This window comes from Sander lucioperca, chromosome 21, assembly GCF_008315115.2.
Source record: "Sander lucioperca isolate FBNREF2018 chromosome 21, SLUC_FBN_1.2, whole genome shotgun sequence".
Taxonomy (NCBI): Eukaryota; Metazoa; Chordata; class Actinopteri; order Perciformes; family Percidae; genus Sander; species Sander lucioperca.
Genome location: NC_050193.1, coordinates 27,678,717 through 27,699,021, shown reverse-complemented (window position 1 = coordinate 27,699,021; position 20,305 = coordinate 27,678,717). Strand labels below are relative to the sequence as shown.

The 20,305-nt window shown below is 41.9% G+C and overlaps 1 protein-coding gene across 3 annotated transcripts; it reads left to right on the top strand.

Annotated features, from left to right (window-relative positions):
- Positions 1 to 5: 5 nt before the first annotated feature.
- Positions 6 to 16,524, top strand: tom1 (target of myb1 membrane trafficking protein). 3 transcript variants are annotated; one of them, XM_035996688.1, is made up of 16 exons: positions 6 to 194; positions 1,186 to 1,270; positions 1,787 to 1,865; positions 3,074 to 3,223; positions 3,355 to 3,489; positions 3,929 to 4,063; positions 4,238 to 4,354; positions 6,089 to 6,222; positions 8,958 to 9,000; positions 9,106 to 9,244; positions 9,350 to 9,407; positions 11,056 to 11,125; positions 14,590 to 14,655; positions 15,066 to 15,128; positions 15,619 to 15,658; positions 15,808 to 16,524. In XM_035996688.1, the coding sequence occupies exons 1-16, from the start codon at positions 143 to 145 to the stop codon at positions 15,900 to 15,902; spliced, it is 1,461 nt and encodes a 486-aa protein (XP_035852581.1). In that variant the 5' UTR covers positions 6 to 142; the 3' UTR covers positions 15,903 to 16,524. The 3 variants fall into 3 exon arrangements, with proteins under 3 accessions (XP_035852581.1, XP_035852583.1, XP_035852582.1); XM_035996690.1 differs by lacking the exon at positions 3,929 to 4,063; XM_035996689.1 differs by lacking the exon at positions 14,590 to 14,655 and having other exon boundaries at positions 7 to 194.
- The last annotated feature ends 3,781 nt before the right edge of the window (positions 16,525 to 20,305 follow it).

Below are 20,305 nucleotides of genomic sequence, written 5' to 3'. Positions count from 1 at the left end.
GACTAGTGCCCCACTTCGTTGTGTGAGCAGCGGCAGTGTGCAGTCAGGAGCAGGGAGCGGGGCTTGTCGCTGCTTACGGCTCGGCCCGGGGACGTCGGTGCTTCGCTGGGCCCATCTCTCCGCCCATCTCTCCGCTCTCAACATGGAGTTTTTAATGGGGAATCCGTTCAGCACGCCGGTGGGGCAGCGTATCGGTGAGCTGTTTTACAACCGCCACAAATCAATACATTGTAATAACCAAATGCCTCAGTCAGGCTCAGTCACCTTTGCTGGAGTAATTACGCCTCCGACATTCACATCTCTGTCGAGCTGCTTCTCTTATTTTTATTATAAATTGCTTAAATGCACGAGCGAATAGGTCGTGCATTTAAGCAATTTATAATAAAAATAAATGTCAATAACTTAGAATATTAAATCTAAGGTGAATTTATTAAGACTGACAGAGGAGCGATATATATATAGTTTGATTGACGCGTCCGCTGAACAATGATTGGACAGGGGCGGGGTTTAGATGCTGTGAAGCTCAAACTGATTGGTTGTTATTGTGGCTGTTCTGTTAAACCTACCAATAGCTGGGCGGGACCGAAAGTGGGCCAGATCCTACTGACCCAAATTAGATGCACGTTGGTTCAACTGTAGCTTAATGACTCACTGCACCTGTGTGTTCGGTGATTTGAATAGAGAGCTAACGCTAGTCATTAAAATAAATAGATAAGCACATTAGAATATAGCTAGTAGATAGCCTACTGTATTAGTCTACTTATTATACAAGCTGTACATCTTTACATACATGATAAATACACATATGTGCTTATTACACAGTTCAGACAAAGTGTACTGTGAGCAAGCTATAAGATGTATCCCTGAATAAACGTTAGTTACCAGCTAGCGCTAGCGGTAGCTAGCTAGCTAGCTTTGTTGTTAGAATGATGAACAAGACAGTGTAACGTTACTGTAGCAACTGTGAAGTGCTATGTTTGTTATATGCTAAGAAGAAATTATTATTATATTGTCATGTGCAGGTGTACATGTGCTAAGCATTAATACAATAATGTTATTAATGATCATAAAGGCAAGCTATAAGATGCATACAAAAGTAAACTGTAATTACTACACCATTCATTCTACTCAAGTCTGCAGATTTAAACTAGGATATTCAACATTATATTAATTTATTTTCCACAGAGAATGCGACTGGCTCCAGCCTGCCGGCAGAAGACTGGGCACTCAACATGGAGATCTGCGACATGATCAACAGCTCAGAGGAAGGGTGTGTGTGTGTGTGTGTGTGTGTGTGTGTGTGTGTGTGTGTGTGTGTGTGTGTGTGTGTGTGTGTGTGTGTGTGTGTCTGTCTGTGTGTCTGTCTGTCTGTCTGTCTGTCTGTCTGTGTGTGTGTGTGTGTGTGCTTGTTTTACTATATTTGTGGGGTCCAAAAACCGGGGAATACAGTATACTTGTGGGGTCCCGACAGCTTTGTGGGGCCAAAATGCTGGACCACAAGTTTAAAGGTCTGTTTGAGGGTTAAGACTTGGTTTTAGGATTAGGGTTAGAATTAGGTTATGGTTAGGGTGAGGGTAAGGGTTAAGGTTAGGCATTTAGTGGTGATGGTTAAGGTTAGGGTAAGAGGCTAGGGAATGCATTATGTCAATGACGGGTCCCCACAAAGATAGTGAAACAAACGTGTGTGTGTCTGTGTGTGTGTCTGTGTTATCTGTCAGCATCAGGAACAAATCAGTCCTCTGGAGGTTGCATGCCTCTCTGACTGTTGAAAATCCTCTGATTACAGACCCAGAGACGCAGTCAGAGCCTTAAAGAAAAGGATTATGGGGAACAAGAACTTCAAGGAGGTTATGCTGGCGCTCACTGTGAGTCTCGTTCCCGCGTCACGGTTAAGGCTAGAAGAGATACAGCTACGACAGTTAAGTTTAGGCACCAAAACGACTAGTTGAATTAAGGAAAAAGATCGTGGTTTGGATTAAAACACTCCCGAGGAAAGAACACGCATTTCCTGGGTTTAAGTAGCCTTTTTTTAAAGAAACAATTCGCACATCCAAAAATTCCCCTGTGCAGGTGTGTTGGAAAATATACTCAACTTGGGAAAAATCCTGTACTTCGCTCTTGCTATAGCATCACTGTCTCTTTACAGTATAATGTTTTGGTCCCTCCGGACCTTCATCTAGAGTATTTTAAACAACAAGCACAACTGGGCTTAAATCCATTTTGCCCCTCCCATTCTGAGCCCCCAGGTGTGGGAGTATCTCTCCATAAACACAGGTGTCACTTGTGCAACAATTCAGTCATACAGGCAATCGGTATCTTAATTCAATTGCAATACTACATACAACATTTTCATATCAGGAATATACAGTGACTCCAAATTAGTTTTAACTTGTTGCCAGTTAACCTTAGCCTGACAAGCCAGACCCACATCCAGATGTTGGGTCTGGGAACTCACCATTGGCAGGGCTCAATCCGAGGGGCGGGACAAACGGTTGTCTTTCAAATTCCCTCTGCACGCAATAGGATAGCGCTACAACCAACAAGAGCAACGAAGAAGGTGACATCTTCCTTTTTTAAGAATGACTTCAGTGCTGTTCTTTGTTCTTTTCTCAAAGAAAAGCTGAACTCCAAGTCTTCCAGAGTGGCGGCCAAAGCCGATTCCAAAGAATTCCAGCAGCAGCAGCCATCTTCTTTGTTTTCAAGTAGCGGGGAATTCACGCGGAACTGTCGCAACTCTGCCGTCTTTATGTTAAGCCCCGCCCACCGACTATATACACGATGTGATTGGCCTGACCAGAATTTGGTTTTTCCAGCTCGCAAGCCAACGGAGAGTTGCTAGACGACCCTGGCTGCGTCTAGATTTCTAGGCTAAGTTAACCTCTAAAAATACTTCAATTCATGTGGTTAAAGTATCAAAATGATATTACTAGATTAGATTTGGCGACAATTTGCGTAACTACCGGTCGTAGCTGTATCCCTTCTAGCCACATTCTGTTGACACGGTATACTTTCTTGTCATATAGTATATTTAGCCTTTTTCCTGCTGATTCTCCACGTCTGCTTCTCACGTTAGGTGCTGGAGACGTGTGTGAAGAACTGCGGCTACAGGTTTCACATCCTGGTGACGACACGGGATTTTGTAGAGGGGGTTCTGGTCCGGGCGATCATCCCGAGAAACAACCCTCCATTAGTGCTGCATGACAGAGTGCTCAGCATCGTACAGGTGAAAGCCACATTACATGTTTGGCAACACAGAGGCAGCATGGGATAAAAATAGAGTTGTTGTCATGTCAGTCTTGGCGTGGTCACATTGCTCAAACGTCTGGTTGTAATTTGTGGTTTCCTCTCGTCAAGGCGTGGGCCGATGCATTCCGTAGCTCTCCCGACCTGACGGGCGTGGTGTCCGTGTACGAAGACCTGCGACGGAAGGGACTTGAGTTCCCCATGACAGAGCTGGACGGTTACTCACCCGTCCAAGCCCCTCAAAAGGTACAAGCTTTGCTGGTGCACTCACTGCTGATATTTGGGTTAGAGCTGCAAAGATTAATCGATTAGTTGTGAACTATTAAATTAATCGGCAGCTATTTTGATAATCGATTGAACCGTTTGAGTAGTTTTTTAAGAAAACATTCTCTGATTCCAGCTTCTTAAATGTGAATATTTTCTAGTTTCTTCTCTCCTCTGTGATAGTAAACTGAATATCTTTGAGTTGTGGACAAAACGAGACATTTGAGGACGTCATCTTGGGCTTTTTGGGAAACACTGATCCACATTTTATAGACCAAACAACTAATCGATTAATCGAGAAAATAATGGACAGATAAATCCGCAATATAAATAAAATAATCGTTAGTTGCAGCCCTAATTTGGGTGCTATCATCTTTTGGTCATTCTTCTTTCGGGTCATTTCTGTGCCTTTGCTTGGCAGACTTTGCCTGGGAACGGGCCTGCTGTCACTACTCTCCCTGCTGTGCTCCTCTCTTCCAAACCTCCGCTCATCCCACCCCAGACTTCTGAGCTAAAACTGGCCCTAGAGGGAAACAATGCCTTCACTCCCAGCCAGGTGATGGCCTTGTTACACTACAGACAGATGTTTTAGTATTAAATCACTGGTCTTTTTCCATTTTGGCTAAAAGAAAATGCTGTTTCACAACTCCTGTTTGCCTCCAACAATCCCTTCGCCTTTGCAAGGAGTTACTATGGCTGTATTTATTCAGGACATTGATTTTTTTTTCAGATAAAAAAGCTGAAGACAGAGCTGGGAGTGGTGCGAACCAACCTGACTATGATGTCAGACATGATGAGTCAGCTGGATCCCGTCACGGTAAAACAAGCCGACATGGAGCTGCTGGAGGTATAAAAAAACAACAACAGAAACTGGTTTCATAGAGCTCAACAGTGACCGCCCACTTTTGGAACGGCTCTGGTTTCGGAAGGGATTTTCTTCATTCAGTGGGCCCTATCCTGCACCCGGCGCAGCGCAAAGCCCGACCCAAGTGTCTTTGCTAGTTTAAGACCGACCCAGTTGTCAGTTTCCCGTCCAACGCCCACGTCGTTTAAACAGCAAATGCACCTGCGCCCATCTGTGGCCCATGGGCGTGCTGGTCTTACAGGGAGGTGTGTTCAGGTGCATTCTGGGCGTGCTGGTCTTACAGGGAGGTGTGTTCAGGTGCATTCTGGGCGTATTGCTATCTTGAGGTAGTGGGAAGTGATCGCGCCATTGACCAACAAAAACCTGGTCTAAAGTCAATAACGCAGCATTTCATTGTTATTTTAACAGAGCATTAGTAAAATGCTCCTAGGCTCGTGCACAGCGTGCACACACTATGCTTGTTACACACACAGGGACGCACAGCAGCACACACACATGCAGAAGATTACACTGTTTTTGTTAAAGTGTTCATATTATGCTCATTTTCAGGTTCATAATTGTATTTAGAGGTTATATCAGAATAGGTTTACATGGTTTAATTAAAAAAAAACACTATATTTTTATTGTACTGCACATTGCTGCAGCTCCTCTTTTCACCCTGTGTGTTGAGCTCTCTGTTTTAGCTACAGAGTGAGACCTCTCACTTCTGTTCTATCTTTGTTGGGAGTCGCACATGTGCAATACCTAGGTAAGGACTACTAGCCAGTCAGAAGCAGAGTATGAGGGCGTGCCACGCTAGCAGCTAGGAGAGCATTATAACGTGTGTTACAAAGTTTGTCTCTGAAGTAAACAGTCCCTCCAGAAAAACGCGATTATGCGATCGCATAATTCAATGCATAATCAGCCAAAGTCCGCATATTTATGTGGGGGCATTTTTTCAAATACGCCGCACTTTCGCCGCATACATTGAAGATTTCCGCGCAAAATATGCGGGGTTTGCATGATTTCATAATCCCCGCATTTTCGTTGCAAAAAAGTCACATATATCTTAGTAGAAAGTTGAAAAATGTTGCGTTTACTTCACACCATTTTCCCCTGTTGCCATGGGAACGTTATGAAGTGACGTAATTACGCGACGTGAACATCATCGAAAAGCTGCCATCCCCGCGATGAAGCCACGATGAAACCGCAGTTTTTGCAAGTTCCCGCAATTTCATCGCATAAAATTGCATAAATATCCCGCATAGTCCATCGCATTTTTTAAGAAAACGTGCCGCATAATCAAGGATTTTGGCCCGCAACAATCACAAAAAAACTCCACATTTTTCTGGAAGGACTGAGTAAAGGCTGGACTACTATAGAGCTGTTTGGAGCAGTTTGTGAACAGTGCACCTATAACGTGCACAAAAAAAGATATATAACACAATAAAGGAAAGGGAAAAAGCCAAAAAGCGTAATATGAGCACTTTAAAACTACCTCAGATGGTTTAGACATTATGGTTAATAATCAAAATCCTTACGGAGAAAATTAATGGGATTTTTCACTTTTGGAACCACACTGTTGAGCTTTATTAATGTGAAGTATCTCATTCCCTTCCAGTCATGTTGAGTAACACTTACGTTGCCCCTACCTGATCTAGTACTTTTATTTATTTTGTGTTGCATCCGCCCCCTCAATCCCCCGCCCACGCATTCTTTGTCTGATTGTGTCATTAGCAGTTATACACAGTATGTAAGGAAATGCAAGACAGGATAGTGAAGATCGTCCCCAGACTCAGTGAGGAGAGGCTGATCGAAGAGTTGCTGGCAGCGAACGACGAGATGAACACCGCCTTTACGCGCTACCACAGGTTAACAATATTTATTCTTCTTATACTGTCTTATTTCATCTTCATTTCATCAGCTAATCAAAACCTGTTAGCTGTTCCACTGACCTTTTAATGGACCTTTTTCACAGCAGACATTTTGACTTGTCATAGTAGGAAAAGTACAGCTGAAATTGATAACCTTAACGGTGGCTCAGTTCCATCAAGTGTCCCAGTGAGCTATTTCAGTGAGTCAGCATGCTCAATACCAGGACCTCTCCTAAGTGGAATGCAGCCATCATTAATGGTTTAATACACCTGTGCTTTTCCTACTATGACATGTCAACATGTCTGCCGTGAAAAAGGTCTGTCAGGGTGTCTTAAAAAGTCTAAAATTTCAAATTTTAAAATCGCTGAAGTATTATGTTCTAGGTCTTAAATAATTTTAAACAGGTCTTAATTTTCCTACGTCCATGTAACGCCACCTCTAAAGGCAGCTACACAGCGGGCCGATAATCGGCCGTCGGACAGTCTGGCGAGGTCGGTGACTCGAGTCTGTTCGGTGTGTCCCGTGCCGTCGTCCGTTGGAGGAGCCGTCGGCCTTCATTTTGGCCGACCTGACATGCTCAGTCAGAGACAGGACAGTCGGGACTCACCCAGAAATGACGAGTGGGATGAGCGTGACTAAGCCTCTCAAAATCTGACGAAAATCTTTTAAACTGACCTTTGTCAGATTCAGCAACTGCACGGCCTATTTCTCTCTTAAAATGTTTTCAGAAACACGTTTCGGTGAACTATTTTAGTACAATATGAGATCGTATTCTGAATGAGTCGCCAGGGTTTCCCGCAGAAAATTTGTTAGTTAAGGTGGTAGGGTTGCCATCTGACCGGGGAGGGGGGGTATATACAGTACTACACACTACACTTAATATTAAATTTATGTATGTATGTATTCACTTCGTTGAAACAAGAGAAGAAAGCCTCACTGATGTGAAGAACAGGACAGAGATACATATATAAATGCTCTCTGCCTGCAATATGCCAACGCTCCGAGAAGTCCATCACCCCGTCTCTGCCCGGGCATGCCCCGGCTGACGCACATTTGTTGACAAACTACGACGCGCACGCGACGGTGAAATGGCGATTTATCCCTTTAAATGTGAATAAATGACAGTTACACTCACCGCCAGCAAATGCTCTTTCCATTGTGATTGGTGGTGTCTTTACAACTCGCCGTTACCTTGTTTCCTACAGACTGTGTTGATGCGACAGTACATTACAGCCACTCAACCAGGACAGAGTAACACTTTTTTTTGAAGACTTCGTTACGGCGGCATACGTGTGTTGTTAAGGCGGCCGCCTTAACTGCAAAGTGCTGCGGGAAACCCTGGTCGCCGTTAATGGCCGGTTGAAAAATACAAAATCCGGAAGCAGCAGCCAGACCCACATGACGCATTCGTCCAATCAGCTGCCGGTTTTCATTTTTTGGGCGACAATACAGATTAGCGCCGCGTGCTGTTATGGAGACGTATTACGTCTCGTCTCTTCGGTGTGTTCTGAGGAACTTTTTTGACCAACGCGGGGAGACTGATCAGTCACACTGCCTTTTCTGGCGACGGTCGGCCGTCTGGTTGGTCTGTAACGGCCTTAATGGTCATTGAAATGCTCCCGCAGCGCCTTAGAATGTTTGTTTTCTTATCCCGTGGTGTTTGTAGTTCTTTCTGTCACTAGTCCAAATATAATTTCCTGTATTACGACTACAAATGAGACCCAACATAATTTATATTGCAGCCAATCAGCTTTCGTGTTATTGGTCTCTTTCGGATTGTACCACGGACATAAAAAAACAGATTTTATTTGTTTAAATTTCATTCATAGTGCTAGGGCTGCACAATGTGAGGAAAATATCTAATTGCGATTATTTTGGCTGATATTGCGATTGCGATATGATGCACGATATTGGAGGGAATGATCATTTTGGTGATTTTTGCGAGGATCTGTACCAAAAGAAGATCTTTTCTTTAGTCTGTAGGATAGGATTTGTAGGCCGGGACGTCTCTGCAGCACCACAATATTTTATCCAAAATGTTTGACACATATTTTGCCTTTAACAAATATTGGGCCCCCGTGCGATTTGGATATTGCACTAGTCCATATTGCGATGTCGATGAAATTGCGATTAATTGTGCAGCCCTACATAGTGGTCTTAAAAAGTCTTTAAATTTGACTTGGTGAAACCTGCAGAAACTCTGTTTTATGGAAGCGCGTCCCGCTCCACTGCAGCTTTAAAGTGCCTCCTTAAAACTCCCCTTTACAAGATGGCCTACGCTTAACCAGCTTTTCTTTTCCGTTATCGCCTCACTTCACATTTCCTCTTTATATCACTATTTTATGATCATTACATATTTAAATTATGCTAGATTAGTATCATCGTTTTGGTATTTTTGTTGCATTTTCATAAATTTGTTTTTTTTATTGACATCTTAATCTTGAATTTCCTCGTTTAATGTATGGGCTCAGTTGAAATACAGTATGTACTCTCATGTTCCTAATTTTTATATGTCATACTGTGGGGGGGGGCTTACATGGGTTTCTGATTCTTTAATTGTATTTCGTAAATCTTTTAATCTTGAAAGCACTTTTTGCCCAATGCTTATAAAGTGCTATATAAATAAAATGATTATTATTATTATTATTAATGAGAAAATTAAAAGGATTGTAATATTTTAACCGGTTGTATTTTGCCGTTTGATGATATTATTTTGTTCTGGTGTTTATAGGTTTGAAAGACGAATACCAAATGGTCAAAACTCCGCAGAGAAGGTAAAGAACATGGCAGTGTTATTTGAATTGGTTGTTATTCCTACGTAAAACACTCCTAATGCTATGATAGAATTGAGTCGTGGACTTTGACTTTTTGTCCCTCAGAATCACACATACGTCAACCTAGCAGACCTCGACTTGACACCAGAGTCCGTCAGCCAATCAGGGATCGCGTCAGTTACCAACGACAGCGCGTACAGCCTCTCAAAGGCTGACAGTTTGTCCAGTCAGATGGCGAGACTTAGTGAGTGCCTCAGTCTTCATACATACCTACATACTGCACATGTTCAGTGTACGTATGCGTCTACGTATCCTATGCACTGTTAGCTTAACGCTGTTCTTCTCGCAGGTACAAGTGAATCAGACGACCTGTTGTCACAAAACGTCTCAACTCAACAAAGACCAAGGTACAGAAAGACCTTCTCATCTTTAATTTGTAATTTAATTTGTAAAAGTTAAAGATTGTATTTTTGGTATCAACTAAAACAGTGATTCCCACTGAGAGTAGGTTACATTAGTACTCATACTTAGAGTAGTCTATATATCGACGATGTTCCACTTCTGGGATTGTTCAGGTGCTGCTGGAAATTCCGCCAGATGTCCCTATTTTTCGTCCCGATGTCCGTCCCCTTCCTCTGTCTCTGTGTTGGTGTTCTAACCTCTGGTGGATTTGTGAGGACTATGGTTAACTGCTCCTCAGATCTCTGCAGGGTAAATCCAGACAGCTAGCTAGACTATCTGTCCAATCTGAGTTTTCTGTTGCACGACTCAAACAACTTTTGAACGTACACATGTTCCACCAAAACAAGTTACTTCCCGAGGCTATTTTGCAGAGGCACCGCAGCTTTTCTGGGCGCTTAGCACCACCCGAGATGATGGTGATTGGTTTAAAGAAATGCCAATAAACCAGAGCACGGTTTTCTCCCATCCCAGAATGCTGTGTGGACTAGCCAGACCCTCCTCCGCAGCGCTGTGGAGGAAGGTCTGGCAATGCGAGACCCAAATTAGAGTAACTTCCTGTATCTGTGTCACCCGTGTCGCCACTTTGGGAGACTGGCGGCAGGTCCCATTGGAGAAGTAAACGTGAACACAGATTATGAGTGATTCTTTCGCCCCATAGTCACCAAAGTAAATATTGGAGCCATTTTTCACAAGCCACATATCTCCAGAACATTCTGACACTAAAATGGCATTTCTTTTTTAGACGGACACATCAGGAGGAAATGAACTTAGTTTGAGACCTGTTTCCATCTCAGGACCAAACTCTCGCGAGATCTGGCAACACAGAGAAGCTAACGCTCATGAACGCCCTAACAAAACTCATTTTTGTCATGCTAAATATGGTTTTTAGCTGTGTAAATATCTAAAATATAAATACATTATACAAAACATAACTTTTCATCCATCCACACGATGTTCACTGCTCTTACAAACGAGGCCACGCCCATTTAGGAGACAGGAAGTGTGGACCGTTTCATACCATTGGCGTAGCGCGTAATGCGCTATCTTTAGTTGTAGAGAATCTTTGGTTAAAGTTAATTAATAAACAGTTGAAATAGTTGGATAAAAGTAATAAAGAAATGGTTAAAATGTCCAGCTTCTGCCACTCCTATTGGTATGTTAGCCATATGAATGCAAACATGACCAAACCAAACTACACACTGACAGTTCAAATATATGAACAAATTATTGCAACAATATCCACTTTTATATAATCAATAGTGTTAAATAAGAGTGTATGTGTTGGGGGAACATCAGATCAAAAAGGTTGGGAACCACCGAACTAAAGAGAAGCCTGTGTGAATAATAGAGCAAATTCTGCTGATTTGTTGCATCACAATGTTACAAAAACAATCTCACACTGAGCTCTTATGCAGCTTTTTCTTGAGCAAATTCTCAGGAATGGCATTTGCAAATACGTTGATCTTTGTTTTTGAAGTTTGATCGCTCATTCCCTCTAATTCCTTTTCAAGACAGGTGCCAGTATTTCATTGTGTTAAACTGAAATTATTGGCTTACATGGCAGTTAACCAATGTACAAATGTTGTGTTCCAGCGAGCAGAGTGACGGTGCAGTGGACGGCCTGGCTCAGGCTCAGCACAGCAGACTACACAGCGCTGTAACGGTGAGCAGAGACTCCGTATAATGAGGTTTTACAGAGTGGAGCAGGTTTAGTCACAAGATGTATCGTCTGAGATGAGATTTTTCTTGTCTGTGATGTGACCTTCGGGACCTCTGGAGAAATTCAGTGTGGAAATTGCCAATTTGGCTCAGGAAACTTTTCTAGCTTTTGCAATGAAAACCCCAAAGCTTTGTATCATGCTGTATGCCTCACAGGCAGTGACGGACAGGCCATCTGGAATAGAGAGGCTAGGTCCTAGCCTGGTCCTACCAGACTCTGGTACACTAGCCTGGTCCTACCAGACTCTGGTCCACTAGCCTGGTCCTACCAGACACTGGTCCATTAGCCTGGTCCTACCAGACTCTGGTACACTAGCCTGGTCCTACCAGACTCTGGTCCATTAGCCTGGTCCTACCAGACTCTGGTACACTAGCCTGGTCCTACCAGACTCTGGTACACTAGCCTGGTCCTACCAGACTCTGGTCCACTAGCCTGGTCCTACCAGACTCTGGTCCATTTCATTGGTCCAGAGAGTCTGGCCACTCTCCATTGACAAGTGTTAACTTCCTTGAAGGCGGGTACTCTGTTGAAGTTCAAAACTATTGGATCTGCCCAGAGTCACTCTGGATCTGCCATAACCAATCGCTAACGTTTGGTCGTGACGTATGTCATGCGCATGTGCAACAAGAGGGGAGACCGTCAAGGCTTATATTTAGCATTAGCATCGCTAGCGTTAGCCTTAGCCAACTCCTTCACCACTAACGGAGCGAGCTGGAAAATCAAACTGTTCCTGAACCCCGTGGGGAGGAGGGCCACAACATCATGGCCACCAACACAACTCAGCAAAGATTGTTCTTGCTCGGGCTTTAACTTCTGGATATTCGGCAGCGTTGCCACAACGGACCGAATGGCTTCGCTCGCATCTTTCTAGTGCACGTCCTCAACGTCATCGTTCTCAGCCACTCCCTCTGTTCGCTCTTTTGGACCTACAAATATTTGACCTGAGAAAACCCAAGAATATACCGCAAACCCAGACGATGTACTGAAGGAAAATGAAAATTAAGCGGAAGTACGTAGGAGGGCGCAGCCAGGCTAGCTAGGTCCCTCCTCTTCCGGTGGACCTCATGGGACCTTAATTTGGAAACAATATGAACGGTAGTGAACGGGGAGAGGCAAATTATTTTTTGATCCCGTTTGAATTGAGCCATGGATTACAAATATGATGTTTGTCAATTTAAAAGATAGTTTTTCAACCGAAGAAGTTAGTTTAGTGTGAAAGCGCTCAGTGAACTACATCTCTCATCACGCACTATTTACGTCACTTAGCTTGATGCTCAACTTGCTCACTAGCTAGCTAGCCAGCTTAGCTCTGTTCCACAACACATGTAACGTTATCTCACCTGATGTGTTTTATCCAGTGAAGTGTTTTCAGCAGATAAGCAGAAGAACGAGCGAGATCCTCTGTTCATCTGAGTAACGTTACATCCCCGGTACGACACACACAGACATCATAGCTTCAGCGAGACGTCATCCATGCAACTTTGAAGTGTGTAGTCTTTCTTATTACGTATTTTCACAGTGTTATACTTCCACAGTTTAACAATAAACTGAGACTTTCTTGACTTACGAAATTATCTATTAAACTGATGAACATCATATGTGTAATTCATGGCTCAATTCAAACGGGATAAAAAAAGAATTGGTCTTTCCCCCGTTCACTACCGTTCATATTGTTTTCCGACTTAAGGTCCCATGGCAGTCCACCGGAAGGGGAGGGACTTCTCCTCTCTATTTGGGCAAATGCCAGAAGGGCCGCCCCCCCATTGGACCTCTATGGGCCACTACTGATAATTTGTCTTTGGTTAATTTTGATAAGTAAATGTTATGCATGCAGCCACAGATATTCAAGATTGTACTGCGGCGAGGTGCGTGGAAAGATTCAGTCAGAAGGCAGAGTTCCTAATTTCCAAGCTAGGTTATTGACAAAAACAGGGCTGGTGTGTCCCAGTCCGTCACTGCTCACATGTCACACCAACCTCAAGTCAAACAAGCTCACTGTGTAGATATTAGGGGTGTCACTATTTAAATCAAAATAAGCTTTCAATTTCAAAATCAGAAGCGGGATCGGCGGTTTCCCAGGGTATTTTTTTCTCTCTCCACCACCGCCTACTTGCGCATGTCCGAAGAAAAAAATCAACACCAGACACAGCGTAGCTTACCGGCTGGTAGCGTGCAGCTAAAGACACAGGTTAACATTAGCTTAGCGGTAGCCTGCAGCTGCAGTTTTCCAGACACCATGGTTACTGTAGGAGTCTGAGATAACGGAGAAACAACAGAACTGGAAACTAGATGCTTTGCCTAGAGATTAAGAAGTTTAAAGATGTTCTGCATGTATTTTATTACTTGTTTATTGCTATGTTGTCCTTGTATTGTGTCTGCTTTTTTGACGTGAGATTTCCTCTGCGTAACATGGTCTGTCATGTGACTTTACCTGGGCCACGTTCAACCCCGACAAAACGTACCAACACGTTTTTTTTTAAACTGAAACGGGGGTGCGTTGAACACCCTGTTGTGTGAGAAAGCGCTCGGCCTTTTTATTACCGCCAATTCTCAAAGCCGTTAGCGCCGTTTCCCACCGTTCCGAGGAAACATGTGGTTCAACCAGGAAACCGTAGCAAAACGGTGCACGCCATTTTGAGATTGAACGTGCCCCTGTTTATTAGGGCTGCACGATATGAGGAAAATATGCAATGTGTGATAACGTTGTTGTTGCTGTTGAATACTTGCGATAAATACACAGATATTAAAGTGTAGTCAGTTCTGTCTTTCTGCTGCTTTCAGAATTCTGCTAAAATACAACGTATGGCTTGTTAAATGAAAGGAAATACTTTCCAACATAATTTTATTGAAACAATTAAACATTGATTTGATTATAAAAGGCAACAATTAAAAAAAGAATGACAGTTACATTTTAAAGTGCAGTTTTCTACTGATATTTTTCTTTCAACTAACACAAAAGCTCTGTGTCTTTCGCGATGTGGTTATTGCGCCGGTCGATATCGCGATGACGTTAAAAAAACGATATTTTATGCAGCCCAATGTTCATAATCCACTAATTCACTAATCATGTGACTTCTTACCTATGCGTATTGACCATGTGATCACTTGCCAATGAGTTATATTGTTATATTATTGGCTGAAACGTGTGGTCATGTTTTATTGACTTTATAGCCAAGAAGATATCAAAGCCTTCTTAAACTTTACCCTCTCGAGTGCCTCGGTTTCCTTCAACCTTTTCAAACTCGTACTGTTGTTGCAAAGTACCCTTCTGCCATCTGGTGGCTCCGACTGTGGCATCAGATGGTTTAAATCAAGGATGTGGAGAATCCTGATTGAGTAAATGTGTTTGTTGCTTTTGTCTCCGCAACTGTTTCCCTCTTAAATGAACTCTCTTTCTGTGCGTGAAGGACGACAGCCCAGCCTCCACCCGCAGCTCCTCACCAAAGTTAGATTGGATGATTAAAAGGGGAATGGTGCGTCTGTGTCCACAATGTGTCCTGGTTTGACATTGAATCATCTCCCCCACACCCTCTGTCTCTCACTTTTGTTGTGCGGTTGCAATATACTTTTGCTGTGGTCTGGATTGCTTGTGTTTGGGTCACTTTTTGGCTTCAGGTATTGAGATAAAACGCAATGGTTTGCATGTTTTTATTTGCAGTGAGGACAATACGATGTTTTTGGAGCATGACAATGTTTGGGTTGCACTGTCCTGATATGCTCCATCGTTGTCATACATGTCATGCTATGCTTCCCTACGTGGTTGTTACTTTGTGTGTGTGTGTGTGTGTGTTTTTTGTTTGTTTTTTTCTTTACGGTTTGGTAGTTCTGTTACATCTTCATGTTATATAAAGTTTAACCAGCACTTCATATTTTTCTTTCATAGATTCCTATCAACCAGTCCACTGTAATGGATGATATTGAGAAATGGCTGGAGTTGGATGACGAGGTAAATGGCTGAATTCCTACATTTTACTCAAAATGTATTTGGTTTTACTGCAATCTTTCCCCCCTGTTTATTTCTTTTACACTAAAGGACAAGTCTGGTTCTTTTCAACACTTAAAGGATAACTTGGGTATTTTTCTGGACCCTATTTTCCCATGTTTGTAAGTCTAAGTGACTGATGGGAACAACATTTTATGAAATTAGTCCAGTATTAAGCAAGACCGCTGCAGTTGGCAGTGGCTAAACGAGCTGCAAAGTAACCCTAGGGCATTTGTGCGCCGCCAGTTTCCGTCCACTAAAAGTTGTGTTGTTGCCGCTGACAGACTCAGATTATTATTCTAAGTGTCTGACATTATGAAAGGATCCCTACAGAGATAGGCCTTTTATTAAAGGCTGAGATCCTTTTGATTTAACCAGAAACAGCCCCGAAATCACCATCACCAAACTCACCAGCCATGTTTGTCCATGTATGTCTCTTCTGTCTGTGACACAGTATGATGACGTCGAGGATTCAGACGGCGTGACCAGTGAAGGTGAGGCTCTCCACGCTTCAAAATGAGACCCATTTATCAACCATCGTTTTATTTGCCATTCACGTACACCTGCAGCATCGGAGGAGTTATTGTGATAGATAGATAATCAAAGTGTTATCCCACCTAATCCTGCTTCTCTCCCTCTGCAGAGTTTGACAGGTTTTTGGCAGAAAGAGCGAAAGCAGCCGAGCGTCTGCCATCGGTGAGAGCTTCCCTGCAGGACGCCAACCACTCCGAGTCTTAAGCTACACCTGAAACCTGCCAAACTAACCGCACTCCCGAAGCTCCGGCGCCATCGGCTGACAAATGTAGGGATTTCTTTTAGACCAATGGGTGACTGGCACGTTTGACGTGGGAATTACATCCCACATCTGGGGAAGGACGTCTTAGTTGTGTATACTGCTCTTTACTGCGGAGCAAACTTCTTCTTTTTTTTACTGATAATAATGCTATTCGATGAAGGGCAGAGGTTTTTACTTCCCGTTGTTATGAGGGTTTGTCCATGTGTGGAATGCAAACATTTGCACATTTTATATGGTTACATTCCTGCTGTTAGAAAAAGAGAGAGAGAAGATATTGTTACAGAAAAAACACTTTTACAACGTAGGTTATGTATTGTATTGCTGTGATATAAATATATATTGTAAAACATGATGATGGGTTACAAAAGAAACGTCCCTGTCAGATAAGCAAACGCTGTTAAGTTGTATGTAAGAGAAGCTCGGCTGTTACCTAACAAAATAGTTTGATGCCTCACATCACTGAACGATGGTTTTTACATCCAACATTTCCGTGTGAAGATGTTTGTTTAACAGGAAGTCATGACAGACCGCTGTCATATAATAAACTGAAACTATTACCTGGAAGCCCTGCTGTTGTGCGTTAAGCTTTCTTAACTCTGTAATCCAATTCATGGCTTTGCAGGTTTGGGGCCTCTGCAAATCTTTTTTAATTCCTGTCTGTTGTTGATCAAGGTTGACTTGTAGCTTTGGTCCTGAACATGTCACTCTACTGGAAACATGTTGCTGCGCAGGGTTTACTTAACGACAGCCGGGGAGACATCCAGTCACATTTTGTACATACTTAGGCCTCCTGCACACTGGCTGCGTGGCGTGAGCGTGTCAGCTGCGTGGCATGTCCGTTTTTATTTCGGCTCCCATGTTAACAGGTTGGAGCTTGCACACTGCCTGCGTGACGCGCACGTCTCAGGTGCGGCTCGAGCCGCACCGAAAACGCGTGCATGTTAGAAATAGAACAGACGCCTATTTTCCACGCGACACGCAAGCGTGTTGGAAGCGTTTCCAGGCAACATAGAATACAAAAAGATGTTAAATGTCATTTTACCACAAATACATTTAATAAATGACATTTTCATGTTTGAAGGTCTCTAGGTTTTGACATAAATGCAGATATAAATGTCATTCAAATATTGCGCCTGTCAATACAGAAGGAAATATTCTGGAGCCTATTTTGCCGTCAATACTGCCGACGTTGTCTTTGCTGTAATCAGATCAGTATATATTTATGTTTCACATGAAGTATACTATTATTTAATTTTATCAATGGGAAATACATGTATACAGACAAGGCTAGCAGCAACAGCAGCGTCAGACACGTTTCTGGTGTGTAAAGACATAGAAAACGCCACGCAACAGAAACGCCACGCTCACGCCACGCAGCCAGTGTGAAAGAGGCCTTACTTTCCCATATATGTATGTTATTGCGCTGAAACACAAGAATTGTTGTTACCAATCAATTTAACATCAATGTTTTTTAGAGTTGCAATTCAATTCAACTTTATTTCAGACACCCATCAGTATAAAATATGTAAAACACAACAACACAAACAAGACAAAAAGGTTCAAACGTATGTATACATCTTGTTTTATCCTGTTGTTAGGAAACAGTCCAAACGTGATTGTTTGGCGGTTCGTGTCCTATCATCTGCTGGCTCGGACCTCTTTGAGTTGATTCTGAAAGCAGTGGCGAGCTCGGAGAAGAAAGCGACGCGAAGCAGGGATACGTTCCCAAAGTTGTAAAGGTTTAATGAGACACACGAGGAGATTTATCAAACAATCCCTCCGTTTACGTACACTACGTGAGAGTAGAAAGATAAGAGAGTACAGCAGGATTGGTTCAAGGTAGGTTCACACATAAATCTTCAGGAAGGAAATCTGTTACAATTTATTATCAATTAAAACCGATAAGAGAGGCTATATATATATATATATATATATATATATATATATACACATACACACACAGTGCTGCTCGCAAGTATTCATACCCATGGTGAAGGGTATGTGATGATGTGGGGGTATGGTGAAGGGTATGTGATGATGTGGGGGTATGGTGAAGGGTATGTGATGATGTGGGGGTACGGTGAAGGGTATGTGATGTGGGGGGTATGGTGAAGGGTATGTGATGATGTGGGGGTATGGTGAAGGGTATGTGATGATGTGGGGGTATGGTGAAGGGTATGTGATGATGTGGGGGTATGGTGAAGGGTATGTGATGATGTGGGGGTATGGTGAAGGGTATGTGATGATGTGGGGGTATGGTGAAGGGTATGTGATGATGTGGGGGTATGGTGAAGGGTATGTGATGATGTGGGGGTATGGTGAAGGGTATGTGATGATGTGGGGACCAAGGGAACTTTATCAGGATGCATAGTATCCTGGATCCATGAAATAACTGGCCTTTAAAAATAAAAATCTGCCTGCCTCTATGGGAATTTAACATAGGGGTATGTATAATTATGGCCCCTGTATTTTAAGGAAGAACATTTCTTTATTTACAATACATTATCCATTCACAAAAAAAAATTGGTGTCCTTAAAAGGTCGGATTTTATATATGAAATGTGTGTGTGTATATATATATATATATATAAAAAGACAAAGCAAGGCAATTCATTTCACAGAGGTTAACCAGAGTTAGTGTGTGTGTGTGTGTGTGTGTGTGTGTGTGTGTGTGTGTGTGTGGTAAGGTTATGACAACCAAACACAAGAAATGTGCTTTTGTAATCTAGTTGGAACACAATGTGATTTTTAATACAATTAGATGAAGGTGAAGTTGTTTTGATAAAAGAAAGAGACTAAAAGGAAGCCTACCATTGTAGAAGGTCACATTCAACATATTTCCCCCTAAACTTTATTAACAACTATTCAGTACAATACAAGTTCAGAGAAAACATAACTCAGCAACAGCCCAACATTACACTGTGGACTTACTTATGAAAAACAAAAAATAAATAATGTATATCATAGTGTATGGCACAGCTTAAATACACAACATAAATGTGTACTTAAGATAAACGTAAGCAGTGGTGGAAGAAGTACTGAGATATTTCATTTGAGTAAACATAGCAGTACCACAGTGTAAAAATACTCTGTTACAAGTAAAAGTCATGCATGCATTCAAAATATTACTCAAGAAAAAATACAAAAGCATTAGCAATACAATTGTTTTGTTATAAATAAGCTGTTAAAAGTAAGAAGTTAATTTGTCTCTAGTCTTAATGAGTTCTCTATTTACGATGCTGTCACTTTAAGAATCTCAGCTGGTAACCGCCAGAGTGATAGAGAAAGAATATAAATACTCTATTATATTTCTGCATTAAAAATTAACTAAATTAAAAATACAAAACTTTTATCAGCAAAATGTACTTACCAAAAGTAGTAATTATGCAGAAGGGCCATTTTCAATAGTGTTATATCATTATATATAATTTAACCTGTAACTGATGCAATAACATTTAAGCAATATTTCAGTGCCATATCTGGCCAAGGTTCATCTGATTTATACACTTTTTAAAACATTTCATTGACTTTGGGATAGAACTCTATGACAGTGTATCATATTTCATAATCTAAAGATATATTTTCTATGTAAAACAATCTGTAGTAATAATGATCAAATATATGGTTGTAGAGAATAAAGTTTATATCATCCTCTGATGTGGAGTGGAAGTATTAAGTGGCATGAAATGGTACAAGTAGCCTATCCCTCAAAAATGTACTTAAGTATATAATACTAAAAAGTAAATGTACTTAGCTACTTTTCATCAATAGAAATCAATATTAGGATCCTACTATTTTTTTTATAGGCTATTAATACCTTACGGCTAGTGTATGCACAATCACAAGTCACAATTTTAAACAGAAATGCATCTAATCAAACGGCGTGTGAAATAAGTGCTAATTATTAAATTGCTGCATTATAATAATATGGAGAACATGACATGTGGAAGGTAATAGTAATTACTGCTGTATGTCTGTTCATCTCTTCATCTCCTACAGTTTTACTTGCATTTAAATAAAATAAAAAAGCTCTGGTGGATAAAAATCGTGCATGAGTCAAACACAAAAAAGGTCAAATGTATCAGATTGAGAAATACAAGTTGGCTAATTTCCTGAAAATGTATGAAATGTATCTCACTTACTGTAAGAACTAGTTGAGTCAGAATTATGACTTATAATGATTATTAGTCCAGGGGAACAGTGTCATGCAGTTTAAAAATGGCTCGCCCAACAACACACATCCGGGTTCAACTCCCAGTCACAGAGCTTCAAGATTATCTTGAACACAACTGGATCTGGTTTTTGTAACAACACAAACAACTTCTAGTCCGTCTAGTCCATTTTGA

Coding starts and splice junctions, on each gene's coding strand:
- tom1 (XM_035996688.1), top strand. CDS start 143: ATGGAGTTTTTAATGGGGAATCCGTTCAGCACGCCGGTGGGGCAGCGT. Junction 15,129..15,618: donor GGCTGGAGTTGGATGACGAG/GTAAATGGCTGA, acceptor TCTGTGACACAG/TATGATGACGTCGAGGATTC. Junction 15,659..15,807: donor AGACGGCGTGACCAGTGAAG/GTGAGGCTCTCC, acceptor CTCCCTCTGCAG/AGTTTGACAGGTTTTTGGCA.